The following is a 14,878-nucleotide window of genomic DNA, read 5'->3' as shown; positions in this document are numbered from 1 at the left end:
AAACTCCTCTCACTGAGCACACACAGACACACACACACAAATAAGTGTAATAAAGGAACCCAAGATAGGGCCTGGAGTGATGGCTCAGCAGTTAAGAGCACTGGCTGCTCTTCCAAAGGACCAGCACCCACGCACCCACATGGCGGCTCACAACCGCTTGTTATGAGGTCTGGTGCCCTCTTCTGGCCTATAGGCATGTGTGCAAGCAGAACGCTGTATACAGAATAAATCTCTAAGGAAAAAATAAAAAAGAACCACAAGTCTTAGAGCAGTCGAAGTCTGAGGAGATGTCATTCTTCACACACTGCAGTCTAGGTCTTTCCTCACACGTCTTGCTCTTTGAGGCAGCTTTTAAACTGGGTATGCCATCCGACGAGGTGGTCTTCACGGCCACAGAAGTGTTGGGCTGGTCTTGAATGCTTGTGCTCTCAGTCCTCTAGCTTGAGTAGCAAAGATGACAGACACATACCACTACACCTGCCCCCAGAGCAGCGTGCCTTTAAGTTTAGTGACAACACTAAACCCGTTGTTGATCTTCGCTCATCCCTGAAACTCATAGGAGAGAACCAATTCCTAAAGGTTGTCCCCCGACCAGCACACACACACACACGCTGGTGTGTATGTGTCCACACAATAAATAAAACAATTGAAAACTATCCAGCCCTGGGTTACTTCCCATCACCAAATTAAACTGGGTTTGGTGGTATTTGCCTCTAATCTCTGTGCTTAAGAGGTGGAAGCAGAGGAGAAGGATCGCAGGTCAAGGTCTTTGCTACAGAGCAGTTTGAAGGCAGCCCAGGCTACATGAGAGCCTGTCTCTAACAAGACAAAACGATACCAAAACCCAAAACAACAAAGTAAAACGAACATGTTTTATCTTGTCTGTCCTTTTGCTCCTTTGCCTACTGTCTTTTTATTATGCTCAACTCCCACCAAGGGTCAGTGGTTAGGAGTGCAGACAGCTCTTCCAGACTGTCTGGGCTCAATTCTCTAAGGATCCACACAAAGCTCACAATAACTTGTAACTCCAGTCCTAAGAGAGCAAACACCTTTTTCTGGCCTCCATGGGCACCAGGCACACAAGTGCTGCAGAAACATACATGAGGGAACACACATAAAACAACACTAACAAAAAGTAGCTCACAGGGGGAAAGAGTTATTTGGTTCACACTCCAGGGAGCCACCCATCACTGAGGAAGTAAGGCAGGAGCCATGGAGGGGCAGCACTGCTCGTTACCTGGTTTGTGTTTAGCCACCTTCCGTAACAGGAGCACCTGCACAGGGAATGGTGTCGCCCCAAGTGAGCTGGGCCCTCCTGCTTTATCAAGACAGTCCCCCACGGTCATGTCCACGGGACAAGCTGATCTAGGCGATTCCTTGGCTGAGGTTCTCTCAGATGACTCTAGGTTGTGTGAATTTGAAAACCCGAACTAGGATAGTCCTCTGTCATTTTACCCCTACGGTGAACCTATATTCCAGGGTTCCAAATCTAAAGAAAAAATTGTTAGTATTTTCAAAGACCCACAGAATATCATTCGAGATATTACCATACAGTCTTGTTATTAACAAATATAAATAGTACTATTAATATACAGTATGGGCTGGAGAGATAGCTCAGAGGTTAAGCGCACAGGCCATTCTTCCAAAGTCCTGAGTTCAATTCCCAGCAACCACATGGTGTCTCACAACCATCTGCAAAAAGATCTGGTGCCCTCTTCTGGCATAAAAGCACACATGCAGGCACAATTATTTATATATATATATATATATATATATATACATACATATATATAATTTTTTAAAAAATAGTTAAAATACAGTGCACATAAAGTAAAAATAAATAAATAAATAATTTGCCAGGACAGGCTCTAAAGCTACAGAGAAACCCTGTCTCAAAAAAATCAAAAAATAAAACAAAAAAAACCCAATAATTATAATAGAAATTTAATTCCAGAGGGAAAAAAATAACTATCATTTTATGGTCTCTAGAAGTGTTTGTTGTTGGTTTTGATGTTTGGGGATCTCTTTGTTTGGGGGGTTTTGCTAGTTTAGTGTTTTTTTTCTTTTTTCTTTTCTTTTTTTTTTTTTTTTTTGGTTTTTCGAGACAGGGTTTCTCTGCAGCTTTCCTGGACCTAGCTCTTGTAGACCAGGCTGGCCTCGAACTCACAGAGATCCGCCTGCCTCTGCCTCCCGATTGCTGGGATTAAAGGCGTGCGCCACCACCGCCCGGCTAGTTTAGTGTTTTTGAGACAGCCTCACTGTAGCCCAGGCTAGCATGGAATTCACTAGGTAGATCAGGCTGGAATGAACTTGAGTTGATCTGCTTGCTTTGAATTCCCGAGTGCTGTAATTACAAAAACATGACACGATGTCTGGTTTTTATTGTTATTATTTATTTATTAGTTATTTGAGACAGACTTTCTCTATGTAGGCCTGGCTGTCCTGAAAATCACTATGTAGGCCAGTCTGGCCTCAAACTCAGAGATCACCCTGCCTCAAGGATTAACAGAGTGCACCACCACACCCAGATTTAAATTTTTTTAGCTAAATTTCCATATATACCCACATACCAGAAGAGGGCACCGGATCTTGTTACAGATGGTTGTAAGCCATCATGTGGTTGCTGGGAATTGAACTCACGACCTCTGGAAGAGCAGTCAGTGCTCTTAATCACTGAGCCATCTCTCCAGACCCCTAAATTTTTTTTTAACAAAGATGTTATAAATGACCAACAAAAGACTTTCAAAGCTTAAAAGCATATTGGACTGGGTGTGGTGGTGCACTGGGAGGCTAAGGTAGGAGGACTGTCACAATTTCAGGCCAGCCAGGGCTAGGGATAAGATTCTAAGAAAGAAGAGAAATAGGAAGAAATAAAGGGGCTGGAGACAGAGCCCAGTTTCTCTGGATCCCACCTCCAGTACTCCTTTCAACTGCGAATGGGGCCTGGCCAAATGGCCCAGTAAGCTACAGGGCTTACTGTGTGTCCCTGAAAACTTGAGTTTGATCCCCAGAACCCAATGGAAGGAGAGAACTGATTCCCAAAAGTTGTCCTCTGCATGCCCCCATCCTCACAAAACACACACACGCAAAAGTAATTAAAAAAAATTTTAATGTGCATAGTGGTACATACTTGTTATCCAGCACTCAACCCTCAGGAAGGAGGTAGAAGCAGGAAGATCAGAAGTTCAGGCTCTTTTTGGTTTTGTAGAAAGTTTGAGGCCAGTCTGAGAAACATGAGACCTTGCCCCCAAAAAAGGAGGAGAAAGAGGAGAGAAAAGGAAGGGAGGCTACTGGGGGTACAGTTCAGTGGTAGTGTGCTTGACTAGAATACTGGGGTACAGTTCAGTGGTAGTGTACTTGACTAGAATACTGGGGTACAGGTCAGTGGTAGTGTACTTGACTAGAATACTGGGGTACAGTTCAGTGGTAGTGTACTTGACTAGAATACTGGGGTACAGGTCAGTGGTAGTGTACTTGACTAGAATACTGGGGTACAGGTCAGTGGTAGTGTACTTGACTAGGATACCTGAGGCACTGTGTTTGATCCCCAGTAGCATGAATAAGAAGAGGGGCTAGTGGGTTTTCCACAACCACAACGGGGCCCACAACCTGGGTGTCCTTGTTTACTCATTCCTCTCACTGCTTTTTGGGTCTCCACACTCTGAAACCCCAGCTTTAAGGAATAAGGAAAGAAGGTGACAAGCCATCTTAAAACAGCTACCCAGTAACAGGTACTTCATAGGTAGGTCCTGCCCAGGGCTCAGTCTGAGAGGCCAGGTTTGTGTCAACCATGGGACCCAGAGTAATTTACTAGAGAACTGACTTCAAGTTTTGGGGGAGGGTGTTGGTTTGTTCATTTGGTTGTTGTTGTTTGGAGAGAGTTTCTCTGTATAACCCTGGTTGTCCTGGAACTCACTCTGTAGACCAGGCTGACCTCGATCTCATAGAGATCCACCTGCCTATGCCTCCTGAGTACTGGCATTAAAGGTGTGCACCACCACTGCCCAGCCAGATTTAAAGTTTGATGGATAACAGATTGGGTAATTTTTTCTTAGGCTCTTTACCCATCACCTTGGAGGATGGGGATCACCCATTCATGGCCACCATCATTCTATACTAGTGCCTTTCTCAAGGACACTTGGATTTCACCTACTGATTCTTATCATCATGAACACAAGCTGCAACCCATTAGGTGATGCCCTGAGCACTGTATTCTGCCACCATCAATGTGCACAGCCATCCTGGGACAAACTGGCCTTTTAGAGATCTTCATCTGGATGGGAGCAGGAGCCTAGCTAAGCTGCTAGGGTCACCATAACTACCCCCAGTGAATCCACTTCCATGACCTGCCTATGACACCAAACTATGTACACACCTCACTGCTCTCAGAGCCCAAGAGAAGGACCCACATTTGGGGAAAAGATAAAGTCTGCTGGTTTGTTTTAATGCCTTACAATGGCTAATCTTTTTTTTTTTTAAATATTTATTTATTTATTATGTATACAATATTCTGTCTGTGTGTATGACTGCAGGCCAGAAGAGGGCACCAGACCTCATTACAGATGGTTGTGAGCCACCATGTGGTTGCTGGGAATTGAACTCAGGACCTTTGGAAGAGCAGGCAATACTCTTAACCTCTGAGCCATCTCTCCAGCCCCCTCAATGGCTAATCTTGGTTGTCAACTTGACTACATCTGGAATGAACTAAAATGGAAGTAGCTGGGCACACCTGTGAGGAATTTGTCTTGATTGGCTAATTTGAGGCAAGAAGAATCACCCCAAATCTGAATCTTTTGGGTTAGACGAATCTCCGTAAATCTGGTCCATACCTTTTGGTGCAGCCCAAGTTAAAGGACATGGAGGAAGGAAACTTTCGCCTTTTGCCGGCTTGCCGTCACTGTCCCTGGCAAGTGCATCCATCTCTCCTGATGATGCCGAGGCATTCTTTCCCAGGTATCAGAACCTACTTCTGGGGGACTCTCACACAGACCAAAGACCAGCTGAGCCATCCAGTCTCATGGGCTGAAGAACTGCCTGTCTGGTAGCCTTTCCGTAGGGAGATAGTTATTGTTGACATGAGGCAGACACGGTCTGGAAGCCACTCTAGTAAAACTCCCTTTTCATTCAGATGGATTCCATCTGCTCTGCTCCTCTAGAGAACCCTGCCTAACGCTGGCATCCGAGGTTCCCTGTGAAGGGAAAAAGGTAGAGCTGAGATGAAGGTAGATGGGCTTCAGCTGGCCAAAAAATTAAGACAAGCAGACACGAGCTGACTGTGGACCAGGACAGCTCTGAGCAGCAGGCCTTGTCCTGAGACATGAACTGGAATGTGGCTGGAACTGAGAACTCAAAGCTAACAAGGAAAGGACAGAGGCTGTGTCAGGACACACTTCCACACACCCAAGGCCAGGACCATGCTGACTGTCAGCCCTCCAACTGGCCCATTACTGCCCCCCTTCCCTGCCTGCCAGCTGCCAGCAGGGCTCTGCCCTGTGTCTACCACACCTGTCACTGCCTATCCTTGTCCGAGGGGGACGAGTATTAGCCCCTCCTCAGCCTCCCAGAGGAGCCGGCAGTTAGTGGGGAGGGGAGGGAACATGGAACGGGGACCGATGGTGGGGGCAGGGTCGGGGGCCGGGACCCGAGTCCGAGCACTGCTCGGATGCCTGGTCAAGGTGCTGCTCTGGGTGGCCTCTGCCTTACTGTATTTTGGAAGTGAACAAGCCGCGCGCCTCCTAGGCAGCCCCTGCTTAAGGCGCCTCTACCACGCTTGGTTGGCAGCAGTAGTCATCTTTGGGCCCCTTCTGCAGTTTCATGTCAACTCCCGGACGATCTTCGCTAGCCACGGCAACTTCTTCAACATGTGAGTCCACTGGAGTCCACGGGAGCTGGCTCCCTATACTCTCGGATCCCAGCTTCCTTCTCCAGGCCTCTCAGTTCTGTTGCCAGTCGGAACACTAAAAATAGGCTAGGAGGTTGAGAAGGTCGGGGGAGAAGAGGAGGGAGGAGAGGAACAGAGCCTGGGGTGCAAGGGAAGTAAAGAACTGAGAGGAAATGTGGACCCTAGAATGTCCAGTGGTCCTCTAAGGAGCCGGGCAATGTGGAAATGGTGGGGGTTGGAAAGAGAACCTAGTGATGGGGTATGGAACACAGATCAAGGTAGGGAGATGGGACTGAGGCTCAACTTGCTTTCCCTCTTTCTGCCCACAGAAAGTTTGTGAATTCAGCATGGGGCTGGACATGTACCTTCTTGGGGGGCTTTGTGTTGCTGGTGGTGTTCCTGGCTACACGACGCGTGGCAGTGACGGCCAGGCACCTGAGCCGACTGGTGGTGGGGGCAGCTGTCTGGCGGGGTGCCGGCCGGGCCTTCCTGCTCATCGAGGACCTGACCGGTTCCTGCTTCGAGCCGCTGCCCCAGGGCCTACTGCTGCATGAGTTGCCTGACCGCAGGAGCTGCCTGGCAGCCGGCCACCAGTGGCGAGGCTACACTGTCTCCTCCCACACCTTCCTGCTCACCTTCTGCTGCCTCCTCATGGCTGAGGAAGCCGCTGTATTTGCCAAGTACCTGGCCCACGGGCTACCAGCTGGGGCCCCCCTGCGCCTTGTTTTCCTACTCAATGTGCTATTGCTGGGCCTCTGGAACTTCTTGCTGCTCTGCACCGTTATCTACTTCCATCAATACACCCACAAAGTGGTGGGTGCAGCAGTAGGCACGTTTGCCTGGTACCTTACCTATGGTAGCTGGTACCACCAGCCCTGGTCTCCTGGGATCCCAGGCCATGGGCTCTTCCCCCGATCCCGCTCAATTCGCAAACATAACTGAAAGAAATAAAAGCATACCAGGCCTGGCTCTGACTCTTCCTGTTCTTGTCAGGCCTAAGAGAGTGGGAGGGGTAAGAGAACAGTCTGATAGATGCTTGAGTTCCCTCCTCATCATTCCCTGAATGTCGTTGACCTTGAATGTGTTTTCTTGTACTCAACTTCCAGCTTTCTGGAGCTGTGATGTCAAGGGATAGTTCTATGGAGGCCTGTAATTGCCCTTAGGTGTGTATATAAGCTTTCTGTTGGCAGATGCTTCGTCCCCAACCTGGTTACTTCGTTTTTTTTTTTCCTGCCTCCATCACAGACTCCTGGTTTCCTTAGGAGCCTGCCTCTCTGGACAGCTCACGCCAGGACCTTTCCTACCTCTGTCTCATAAGGATGGCACACTCATTTATTTCAGAAAAGTGTGTTAAACCAGGCATAGTTCTGTGCCGTGTGAACAAAACAAACAAGGCTTCTGCTGCTCAGAAGCAGATTAGCTCTGGAGGAAGCAAAAGAGAAACACACAAGTAGCAAATGCTTGCTGGTGCTTGTTCACGTCAGGCACTGTTCTAAGAGTGTATATATTATTTATATAAATGAATACATTTAGAGGCCAGGGGAATGGTTTGGCGGGTACAGTGCCTGCTGTGCTAGACTAAGGACCAGCGTTTGGTTAGCCAGAGCCCAGATAAAAAGCTGGGCATGGCAGCATGCATCTATCATCCCAGTGCAGCAGAGGCGGAAGCAGGAAAATTCCTGGAGCTTGCTAACCAGCTAGTGTAGTGAGCTCATACCAGGTTTGGTATGAGAGCCTTTTTTCAATAAGTGAAACGTGGGAGGGGTGAGGAAGACACCGTTCACCTCTGGCTTCCATGGACTCATGTGTGTGCATGTACTCTCATGTACATACTCACACAGTTTTAACCCCACAACATCCCAGGGAGATAAGTTCAGTAGTGTTCCTATTGTGAATTTTTTATATGTGCATAGGTGTTTTTACTGTATGTGTGTGTGTGTGAACATACCCATGGATGTCAGAGAAGGCTTTGGATCCTCGGGTACTGGAGTTACAGGCAATTGTGAGCTGTAGTGTGGCTGCTGAGAATTGATCAGAAGCACTCTGGAAGAGCAGCCGGTTCTCTTAACCACTGAGCCACCTCCCATCACACACATTTTTCTTTGTTTTGTGAGACAGGGTTTCTCTGTGTAGCCCTGGCTGTCCTAGAACTTGTTCTGTAGACCAGGGTGGCTTCCAGCTTAGAGATTCACCTGCCTCTGCTTCCAGAATGCTGGGATTAAAGACCTGTGCCACCACCTCCTGGCTCCAAGCCTGACTTTTTGTTAAACATTAAAAAAAAAAAAAAGTTGGAAAAAATAAAAGTGGCGTGTGAAATTACATGTAGCTCAAAGTCTCCGGTCTATAAGTTAGGTTTTATTGAAACTCACCCACCCTAATTCATTTCATGGGCTGCTTGCCTCTCACAGTACCAGAGTTGAGCGGCTACAGACATGGTAGCACTTCCCAAACCTAACTAGCTATCACCAACCCCTTACAGAAAAAGCTTGCCTGACCCTGTTCAAACCGCTAAATTACCCCCTCTCAAAAACAAAAGCAATCAAAAATGGCTAATGTCAGAGTCGCGGGTGCTGAGGAGGTACTGAAACAGGACGGCTTGTAATAAACTGGGCGGGGAAGGTACTTTCTGAAAGATGACGGTGGGAAATTCTCTCTGAGTGAGGACATTGAGGGAAGAGTGTTGCAGGTTTCCCAAGGGCTGAGCCCTTGACCTGGAATAAACACTACCTACAAGTATTTGCTTGTGTAATGAGTGAGTGTGGAAAGCAACAGACCGTCAACTTGAAGGGGACAGGTGATTGTAAAAAAAGGGTTTTGGATTTTATCATAGAGACTGACTCCCTGCTGTCGGGGGATGGTTCATAGGGTAATAGAGTGTGCCACAATGGTTTTGTGCGGATAAGGATAATGCCAGTGTCTCAGCGTGGTCATTTGGAGAACAGGAGTATGCTGGTGAAATCAGGGGACCATTCCGGCAAGGCGAGAAGAGACCAGGTCTTGCTCCAAATCAGAAAGATTTAAAACCCCCAAGTGGCCCTAGCAGGAGTAGTAGGGGCGACCGGAAATGGAAGGCGGGAGTGGGAAGGGGCAGAGGTGTTGGCGCTGGCAGGCAGGTTCGGGGAGGCGGGCCAGGGCGCCAAGGGGAGAGCCCCGAGTGCTGGGCGGAAGCGCCACTCGGGCTGCTGGAGGAGCCCCCGCCCCTCAGTAGGCTGTCCCCGCCTCCTCCAGTCCCTCCGCTCCCCAAGCCAAGGGAGGCTGTGCAGGTTTCGAGCTCTGCTTTCGCTTTCCCTTCCCGCTGCCCACTCCAGGCTCCTCGTGCGGCGCTTAGCCCCCCACCCGCTCCGACCATGGCCACACTGAGGATCCATCCTGAAGCCCAAGCCAAGGTAAGTGCTGCGGGTTCGAGTCCGGATGAGAGGCATTAGAGAGGCGTGGCTCGGAGCGGACCAGGGTTCCAGGGATCAGCCCCTAGCCCCCACATCTAAGTCGGGGGTCTCCTCCCCAGCCTGCAGCCAGAAGCACCTGATCCCCTGGGAGTAGGTGAGGCGGCTGTGGTCCAGTGGGGTGAAATGAAGCCGAGAGCTAGTGTGAAGTCTCCTGGCTTGGGGCCCGGGCTACACGCAGAGACGGGGAGAGGGACTTGCCCCGGCCACTTCGAGATCTTTGACTCAGTTCAGGAAGGACACACGCCTGCTCCCTGCCTCTGCGCACTGGCTTAGGGTTTTGTTTTGTTCGAGACAGGGTCTCTTTATTTTGTAGCCCCGGCTGTCCCGAAACTCTTTATGTAGATCAGGCTGGGCTCGATCGAAATCACAGAGACCCATCTGACTTTACCTCTCAAGTGCTGGTGTTAAAGGCGTGCATAGTGTACCACGCCCGGTCAGAGGGCTTTCTTATCTCTCCTTACACAACTCTGGTGACCCAAGGGATGTTCTCCCCAAATCCAGCCGCCATGGGGATCCACTGAACTCTCCCCAGATTGAGGTGTGCTGAAAACTGCCACGCCACCTCAGACCACCCTATACAGGAAGGGACCCATCTCTCTTTCTTCAGGAGTGGCCTTAGAGGGATCCACTCCTCTATTCCCAAAAGGGAACTGCCCTCAAATGAAGTGGCCCTAAAGCTAGGTTTCTGAAGGGTTGCCTGTACCCTACAGGTGGATGTGTTCCGCGAAGACCTGTGTAGCAAGGTAAGACCTACAGTCATCGGCAACCCCGTCCAGCTGCTACTGCTGCAGCCCTTCCTTGTTGGGCGGTGTGAACCCTTACTTCACTAGGAAATGGCATTTGATTATGACCCCATCCTCCTCCACCACCTCATACAGACAGAAAACCTGCTTGGGAGCTATTTTCCCAAGAAGATCGCAGAGCTGGATGCATTCTTAAAGGTACAGGGTCCTGCAAGGACTCAATAGGGGCCTGGGTTGGGGGTGTGATGAGATAAGAGGAACACCCTCATCTCCAGCTCTCCCACTAGGAGCCAGATCTCAATGAAGCCAACCTGAGCAATCTGAAGGCTCCATTGGACATCCCCATACCTGATCCAGTCAAGGAGAAGGAGAAGGAGGAGCGGAAGAAACAACAGGAGGCAAGCTGGGAGACCCGGGAGGTGGGCCAACCATATAGAAAACCCGGCCTCAGTGCTGTCTTCTCCCCACAGAAGGAAGAGAAGGACGAGAAGAAGGGGGAAGATGAAGAAAAAGGTACCTGAAACCCAGGCAGAGACGGGCTTGTGTCTCCCAACTTCCAGCTTGCATTCTAAGCTCTGCTTTCCAGCCCTCAGAAGCTGGGTTATTAACTGACCCATTGCACACCCTAGGCCCTCCTTGTGGCCCAGTGAACTGCAATGAGAAGATTGTGGTCCTTCTGCAGCGCCTAAAGCCTGAGATCAAGGATGTCATTGAGCAACTCAATCTGGTGAGTTCTGCTTTCATCTGTGCTTGTCCCAGCCAATTAGGACAATGGCACATCGGAGAGGGCAGAGCAAGTGAGCCAGCCTTGGGCTCAGCGTGGACCTGGCACTCCTCCATCCACTGTGGGCAGACAAGGAAAGAATAGGAACCTGGGACTTGGGATGTGTATATGGAGGGGAAGGAAGAGAGGTGGAAATAAACCCAATACCTTCCTTTGCTCCAAGGTCACTACTTGGTTGCAGCTACAGATACCTCGGATAGAGGATGGGAATAACTTTGGAGTAGCTGTCCAGGTAAGAGCACTGCCCCTCAATCCTACACAGCCCTCCCGGGTGGCCTGTTTCCTTCTCACCCCTTTCTGTACCAGGAGAAGGTGTTTGAGCTGATGACCAGCCTTCATACCAAGCTGGAGGGCTTCCACACTCAAATCTCTAAGTGAGTTGCCTGGCCAGCACACCCCCAGCTCACTCTGCCTTTGGGGGATAGGCCTGGGTTCCCTCCTTTTTTTTCCTACTCCATGCACACTGCTTCCATTTCCCACAGGTACTTCTCAGAGAGGGGTGATGCAGTGGCCAAAGCAGCCAAACAGCCCCACGTGGTAGGTGAGGCCCAGGTCGGGTTAAGCTGGGGAAGACACATTGCAAGTCTGGACTAACGCTGGGTTTCTGCAGGGTGATTATCGGCAGCTGGTACATGAGCTGGACGAAGCAGAGTACCAAGACATCCGGCTGATGGTCATGGAGATCCGTAATGCTTATGTGAGAAGGGGAGAGGAGGGCAGGGGTGGACAGAAGCACCTTTCTGGCTAAGCAGACTTGGGGTGGAGGATGACAAGATCAGCCTTTCCATAGCTAGAACTAGGACACAGAGCCACTGGGGGCCGGTGGCTGACCTTCACCACTTCACTATGATCCTATAGGCTGTGTTATACGACATCATCCTGAAGAACTTCGAGAAGCTCAAGAAGCCCCGTGGAGAAACAAAGGGAATGATCTATTGAGCCCCCTCTCTCATTCTGTGATGGGGTACAATTGATACCTTCCTGCTCTTCACCAGAAATTATAGACTATACCCAATCTTCTTCCTGCTGGGTTTTACCCCTTACTCTGCCTCCCAAACACAATAAATATATGGTTGCCCAACAGCCTATCTCTTTATTGTACTCTGACCCTCTGGTTCAGGCATTTCCACTGGTGGGACCGCTCCATTGGGTGATCTGAGTGTTAAGCTGCTGGTTGGTCCAGTCCTGCCGAATGTCATCAAGATGGCAGTCAAAGTCCACAAGGTGGTGGTGGGCCTGGCCCTCCAGCAGAGCTCCCACCATCTGTCTTGACTCTTCCCAGTCTCTCCACATCACTCTGAAATTAAAGCAAAGCAACCATGGAGGTTCTAACAGTGGGGCCAGACCCAGACTTAAAGGATTGTGTCTAAAAAAGCCACAGGGCAGGACCAAGGACAAAGGAGGCCTGGGGAGCCTTGGACTTCCAAGAAGCAATAGAGGTAGTGGGGCACTCACAAGTTCTTGTCCTTAGGCACCCATTGAAGACCTTGGTTCTCCAGGACAATGACTGGAGGGACACGAGGCCGAGTCACCAATTTCGTATTATCCAGCTGAGTGGATAAAGGGGTGAGCGTCTCAAGATACTCTCCCCACTTCCTCTCCACTTCCCAACTAGAAAGCCCAAGTCTCACCATAATAAGCACTGCATCAGGGAAGGCTTCTGCAATTCGCCCGGCAATTTTCAAGGCCAGAACCCCGGGGCTGTGTAGGGGGAAGATCAGAGGAGTGAGGAGCCAACTGAGGGCAAACCCAGGTCTCCTCCCAGGTCTCACAGATGCGCACAGCTGTAGCCTTTCCCTGCAGCTGTCCTGGGAGTGTTGGGCCTGCTTGATGCACGACTGCTGGATGCTTGAATGCTGTGGGAAACGTGCTCAGATTCTGCTGATGAGAGTGGAAATCTAAAGTAGGCTTTGAAGAAGGCAATTTGCCTTAATCATCCAAATTAAAACCAAGAGGGCTGGAGCAATGGCTCAGTGGTTAAGAGTACTAACTACTCTTCCAGAGGACTTAGGTTTGAATCTCAGCACCCACATGGCAGTTTATGGCCAGCCCCAGGGGATCCAGCGTCCTCTTCTGGCCTCTTGGGGCACTGCATACATGTGGTATACAAATATAAACTGTGATGTAGACAGTAATTTCACACAGCTCTAACAACTTGTCAGACGATCCTACAGGACAAATCTACACCTAAAGATGGGTCAGTGCTGGGCAAGGCCACACCTTGCTCCTGCCTGCCTAGATATGCATATCCTTGTCCCTCTGTTTAAACTTTAATCTCTCTTCGTGACCCAGAAGTCAGACTTGGGAAGAGGAACAGTGGCTCACTGGAGCTTTGTCCTCTTTCTAGTATGGCCATATTAAATATTTTTTCTTCTTTCCACTAAAAAACAAAAACAGAACATATTTTTAGCTGGGCATGGTGGTGCACACTTTTAATACCAGCACTCAGGAGGCAGAGGCAGGTGGATCACTTGAGTTCGAGGTCAGCCTGATCTACAGAGTTAGTTCCAAGATAGCCAGAGCTACACAAATATATATATATATATGTATGTATGTATGTATATATATATATATATATATGTATATATATATTTAAAGATAGGATGAGATAGACCTTGAGATGGAACATTAAAAGTATTAAGTTCGGGGAGGGAAAGCAAATTACAGTAGATCTTAGTCCATATCAAAAGCAAATGTATTTGGTGTCTGTAGTATATATGTATAAAGTGGTGGGCTTTTTTTATTTTATTTTTTTACTTTTTCGAGGCAGGGTCTTCTCCGTATCCTTGGCTGTCCTGGATCTCCCTCTGTAAACCAAGCCGGAACTCACAGAGATCTGCCTGTCTCTGCTCCCCAAAGTGCTGGGATTAAAGGCAAGCACCACCACATACCAGTTTAAAAGTGGTGGGCTTTTTAAGTCGCTAGTTACACTTCCTCAGTTCTTACAGAACCTGGGAAGCACCAGACCCCTGTATGTCCCACCCCCACGACAGGAACCTTTGACAGCCATAGTCACCTCTGGTATTTTCTCACTCCAGTACTCAGTATAATGGCTGGTGTACAGCCCCGCTGCTAAACACTTTATTCAAACAAACAAACAAACAAACAAACAAACAAACAAATAAATAAATAAATAAGCGGAATGACGCTGGTCTGCCTAGCTGCACCTCACCCACACCTGCCACAATCATCTGCCTTCTCGTCCCGAGCTACCCAACTCACTCACCTCTGGTCATCCAAAGCAGCATTGGCGTGGTAGTACCCAGCTACTACCAGACCGGCCTGTGCGCCCCACACATCCACCTGTCGTGAATAAATCAATGATTCAGGCTCTGTGGGTGCATACTGAAGACAAGGGGTCGAACATGCATTTAGGCTGAAGGTCCTAAAGAATGGGGGCTGGGGAGGTGGTGTGTAGGGATGGGGGCGGAGTTCTCGAGGCCACACCTGATTAAGCGCAACCTCCAGCATGACGGACAAGGCCAGGTGGCTGTGGAAGAGGGGCACACAGTCGGTGAGGCAGAGGCATTCTCCCGACCGCGGCGCGGGAGCCAGCAACAACCCGTTAACAGCAGCGTATGGGTACCGAGAGGCGTGCAGGCACATCTTCCCGTAGGCCCGGGCGGAAATCTCCACCTCCCCCATAGCGAACCGTGCCTTCTCGGCACGCAGAACCCCAACCAGTGTGGCTTCCCAACCACGGCAAGCGAGTTGTGCCTCCTCGCTTAGATCTAAGTTGCCTCTAACACCAGGTAACCTCTCTCCGCAGCCTGCCCTCAACACGATCCAGAATTCGGTCCAGAAACAACCCGAGGAACCGAGCCCCGCCTCCTCTAAACACTCCTGGGCAGGCGCACTTGCTCGCGGGCCTGCTCCAGGTCATCCCCCTAATAGCCCCGCCTCCGTAGTGCTCTCTGATAGGACAAGACGTCCTAATTTCGTCCAATCAAAAATTTTAAAATTTGTCTTGGCTTTCCTTGGCCTAAAGCGAACTGGAAAGAACGCATCGGGCAAAAGCTTATTA

The 14,878-nt window shown here is 49.5% G+C and overlaps 3 protein-coding genes across 3 annotated transcripts; 2 read left to right on the top strand and 1 right to left on the bottom strand.

The window, feature by feature from the left end:
• Positions 1-4,627: 4,627 nt before the first annotated feature.
• On the top strand, positions 4,628-6,850 carry Fitm1 (fat storage inducing transmembrane protein 1). Its single transcript, XM_038310676.1, has 2 exons — positions 4,628-5,863; positions 6,211-6,850. The coding sequence occupies exons 1-2, from the start codon at positions 5,415-5,417 to the stop codon at positions 6,821-6,823; spliced, it is 1,062 nt and encodes a 353-aa protein (XP_038166604.1). The 5' UTR covers positions 4,628-5,414; the 3' UTR covers positions 6,824-6,850.
• A 2,252-nt stretch (positions 6,851-9,102) lies between these two features.
• Positions 9,103-11,937, top strand: Psme1 (proteasome activator subunit 1). The gene is made up of 11 exons (XM_038310034.1): positions 9,103-9,267; positions 10,038-10,070; positions 10,206-10,268; positions 10,358-10,468; positions 10,541-10,583; positions 10,700-10,797; positions 11,018-11,086; positions 11,161-11,228; positions 11,337-11,391; positions 11,465-11,551; positions 11,713-11,937. Exons 1-11 carry the CDS (start codon positions 9,229-9,231, stop codon positions 11,791-11,793), a joined length of 747 nt encoding a protein of 248 aa, XP_038165962.1. The 5' UTR covers positions 9,103-9,228; the 3' UTR covers positions 11,794-11,937.
• Emc9 (ER membrane protein complex subunit 9) lies at positions 11,923-14,705 on the bottom strand. The gene is made up of 5 exons (XM_038310035.1): positions 14,302-14,705; positions 14,081-14,157; positions 12,486-12,555; positions 12,310-12,404; positions 11,923-12,151 (listed from the first exon to the last, which is right to left on the bottom strand). The coding sequence occupies exons 1-5, from the start codon at positions 14,497-14,499 to the stop codon at positions 11,971-11,973; spliced, it is 621 nt and encodes a 206-aa protein (XP_038165963.1). The 5' UTR covers positions 14,500-14,705; the 3' UTR covers positions 11,923-11,970.
• Positions 14,706-14,878: the final 173 nt, after the last annotated feature.

The sequence above is a fragment of the Arvicola amphibius genome, chromosome 13 (assembly GCF_903992535.2).
Source record: "Arvicola amphibius chromosome 13, mArvAmp1.2, whole genome shotgun sequence".
NCBI lineage: Eukaryota > Metazoa > Chordata > Mammalia > Rodentia > Cricetidae > Arvicola > Arvicola amphibius.
The sequence above is the reverse complement of the archived record's forward strand: the minus strand, read 5'-3'. Positions and strand labels throughout refer to the sequence as shown.